The sequence below is a fragment of the Benincasa hispida genome, chromosome 1 (genome assembly GCF_027475165.1).
Source record: "Benincasa hispida cultivar pf3 chromosome 1, pf3_genome.v1.1, whole genome shotgun sequence".
NCBI lineage: Eukaryota > Viridiplantae > Streptophyta > Magnoliopsida > Cucurbitales > Cucurbitaceae > Benincasa > Benincasa hispida.
The window spans coordinates 61,328,029-61,331,596 of NC_143478.1; the positions used below are offsets into that span (position 1 = coordinate 61,328,029).

Genomic DNA, 3,568 nt, shown 5'->3' on the forward strand with positions numbered 1-3,568 from the left:
GAAAATGTTGGAATGATATTTTTGTGACAATTGTTTGAAAAAAAAATGTGTATATAACATCTTGGTTTGTTTTTAAATAAATAAAAATGAGTCAACTCTTTTACAAATATAGCAAAATATTACTATTTATCAGTGATAGATTGCGATAAACATCGTATCAAGATAAATGTCTATCGCGATCTATCATTGATGGACAGTGATATATTGTTATACTTAAAAATATTTTCACTAGTTTTACTATTTAAAACAATATGATAGTTTACAATGTATTTGAATTAAGGACAAAATAATAATAATAAGATGAAGAATACTATTTTTCCATTTGCATGCTTTTATATTGTTTCATTTTGGTTATTGTACTTGTAATGATCTAATTTTAATCTATGTACTTTTTATAAATCTTAAAATAAATCGCTACAATTAGATTTAGCGAAATATAGAGAATAATTATAAAATTTATTGGAGGTACAAATATCAGAATAGAATACAATTTTCAAATATAGAAGGCAAGATATATGATATTTTAAGATTAAATTACGAATTTGATACATGTAATTTGATAAAATTTTAATAAATAATCATCAAAATTATTTATGAGAATTTATCAATATCGTATATTAAATTATAAAATAAAATTTTATTTTTTGTAAGGTAGAGTTTAAATTTGTAATTTAATCCATAGGAGAGCTAATAATAAGGAAGAGATGAGATGATATATTATACCCTACCAAAGCATTACGATCACTGACTCACTGACTCGATGACTGAGTTGCGGTCTCTGACTCAGTTTTCTCTCTCTAGAACATGCAAACTGAAGGTGGGAACCATCTCTTCTCTCTCCTCTCTACTTTTTAAATTTATATATTTCCCAAATCACTCTCTGTTTTTTCTCCAACCCTTTCTCTTCTATTTCCCCCTTCACCCCATTTTATTCCTACCACAAATATCAAATCATGATGCACCACTACGGCGGCGGAGGCGGCGGCGCCTCTTCTTTTTCCGTCTTCTTATCTGTCCCCAACCACGGCGCCGCCGACATGTATTCTTCTTCTACCAATTACGCCTCTTCCTCCTCCTCTCCTTCTTCTGTTGATTGTACGCTCTCTCTCGGTACTCCCTCCACGCGCTCATCGGAATTCGACGCCGACAAACGCGCCGCCGCCCGCAATCACCACCGCCGCTCCGCTGGTTCTTATGTCTCTAACTTCTGTTGGGATTTGTTGCATCCTAAGCATAAGACTTCTGGCCGTGCTGCTGCTCCTCCTAATAATTTAACCGCCGCCGTGACTTCCGGCGCCGATCCGCTTCTTGCTCGGCGTTGTGCTAACTGCGATACCACTTCCACTCCGCTCTGGCGAAATGGGCCTAGAGGGCCTAAGGTAAATCACGTGTTCTTAAAAACCTCCATTTTTTTTCCAAATAGATTTAAACCTATTAAATAAAAATGAGATTTTATTTTAAAAAGTAACCAATAATGTAGGTAAATTATAGAGTATTTACTTTAAATGATAACAATGTTGAAATATTTTCAAATATATAAACATCTACCTATCAATGTGTTATGTATACATAAATTGATGGTGAAATTTCTTCATTTTTTCAATCATTCTGAAGTGATTTTAGAGTAACTTAAAATAAAATTTGCCATATTTAACCCCACTCGAAAACATATTTTAAATCTGTTTTTCCTTTTTTTAATAAAAAATGATATTTATTAAAATTTCTTTTAAATTAATATAACTGTCTATGTGATAGAGTGAGATAGATAGCGATAAAACTATTATATAAATTGATATGTAGTCTAATCACAAATAAATCGAGATATTTTATTATTAATTATAAATAATTTTAACAGTTTATCATTTGAAATAATTTTTTATAATCAAACGTGATAATATCAATATTGCATTGACCAACATTAAAGCGATTTTGAAACTTTTTTTTTTTTGGTTAAATATACTTGTATTGGTTAACAGTTAACGCATTATAATCAGACATTTGAATGTGAATGAGATTTATGATCAATGTGATATCTTTTTTTCTTCCTTTTTGGAAAAAAAGGAAAACATTATATTTTTTTTGAATTTTTAACTCTTTAACTTTTCATTCCGAATATAAAAATTGAACAAATTGAAATAGAGAAAGTTCAGAAATATTTTTTAAATGAATTCGATTAATAACGCGGAATATCAATTTTCTTCAGGAAAAAAGGGGGTTGAAGTTGATTTTTTCAAATTAAACAACGAGGTATATTTTAATTTAAATAACACATTATTTGTTTGTGTATGACTTTGGAGTACAGTCGCTATGCAATGCGTGTGGGATTCGTTTCAAGAAGGAAGAACGGAGGGCGGCGGCAGCGACGGTGAACAGCACGGCGGCAGAATCAAACCACCACCATCACCTTCACCACCACCCAATAATGTTCAACGGAAACTATACAAATTCAAGTACGTGGGTCCCACAGCAGTCACCAACGATGAGTCAGAAACATCCCTGCCTGTCGGCGGCCATAGGAAATGACGAACCGGAAAATGGGATTTCGTTCCTGTCTTGGCGTCTTAACGTTGCTAATACCGATCACCGGCCCACTCTCGTCCATGATTTCACAAGATGAGCCGACCCAAAAAAAAAAAAAAAAAGTACAAATTAGAAAATTAGAAAAAAAAAAAAATCAATGGAGCAGATTTTATATTTATTTCTATATATATATATTTTTAAATTTTACAGTACGAATTTCGACTGCGAAGGTTAAAAAGCTGAATCCTTTTTCTCTATCGTTGGATGGGATAGAGTTGAATTAATGTGAGAATGAGGTAACTAATTATATTATATTATAAAGTCTAGTCTAGCTACGTTATTTTAGTTTGATAATAAAATGGGGAAAATAAATGAAAGATTTGTGTAAAAGTAAAAGTATAGGGGAAATGGTAAATTGATGTGAAAGTGGTAAAAATGAAAAGGGTGGGAATAGGAATTATGGGACAGTGAAGTGTGAGTTTTAGATTGAGATTTTTCAGTGGTACGATCTGACGATGATGCGATGCCCTTTGATTTCTTTCCATTGGGACACCCGCCGCCTATTTTTTTAATTTTGTTTTTTAATGTTGTTCTTTAGGCATCATGGTTTTATTTCGAAATTCCAACTTTTATGGAAATATCCACTTCAAATTCCCACAACTCCCACCTATTATTTAATTCTTTTTATTCCTCAGCTCTCACTTGTGATCATGGGAATTATTTGTTTAGATCGCACTGGTATATAAAAGAATCTGTTGCAATATGGGTAAAATAAAAATTACGGAAAGATGTAAGGGCAAAAAGGGGAGAGGAAGATTCTCCTCTCATATTCCTTATATAATGTTATATTTGGAATACCATCAACAAACAAGACAAATGTTGTCCTCATTCAAAGCAAAGGACAAGCACTCGGGAAGCTCTAAAGCCCAAACACTCTCACTGCCTTTCACAGTAACTCTCTCCAGCCTAGCGCCAACCTGAGCGAGGCCGAGTGCAAGCACATTACTAGAACGATTACAAAAAGAAAAAACAATCCGTCCAAAGCTCT

At 32.8% G+C, this 3,568-nt stretch overlaps 1 protein-coding gene across 1 annotated transcript; it reads left to right on the forward strand.

Annotated features, from left to right (window-relative positions):
- Window positions 1-836: 836 nt before the first annotated feature.
- Window positions 837-2,729, forward strand: LOC120067960 (GATA transcription factor 18-like). Its single transcript, XM_039019621.2, has 2 exons — window positions 837-1,379; window positions 2,303-2,729. Exons 1-2 carry the CDS (start codon window positions 954-956, stop codon window positions 2,615-2,617), a joined length of 741 nt encoding a protein of 246 aa, XP_038875549.1. The 5' UTR covers window positions 837-953; the 3' UTR covers window positions 2,618-2,729.
- Window positions 2,730-3,568: the final 839 nt, after the last annotated feature.

Excerpts from the sequence above, each read along its gene's own strand:
- LOC120067960 (XM_039019621.2), top strand. The coding sequence starts at position 954 with ATGATGCACCACTACGGCGGCGGAGGCGGCGGCGCCTCTTCTTTTTCC. Across the intron at positions 1,380-2,302 it reads ATGGGCCTAGAGGGCCTAAG|TCGCTATGCAATGCGTGTGG; the intron begins GTAAATCACGTG and ends TTTGGAGTACAG.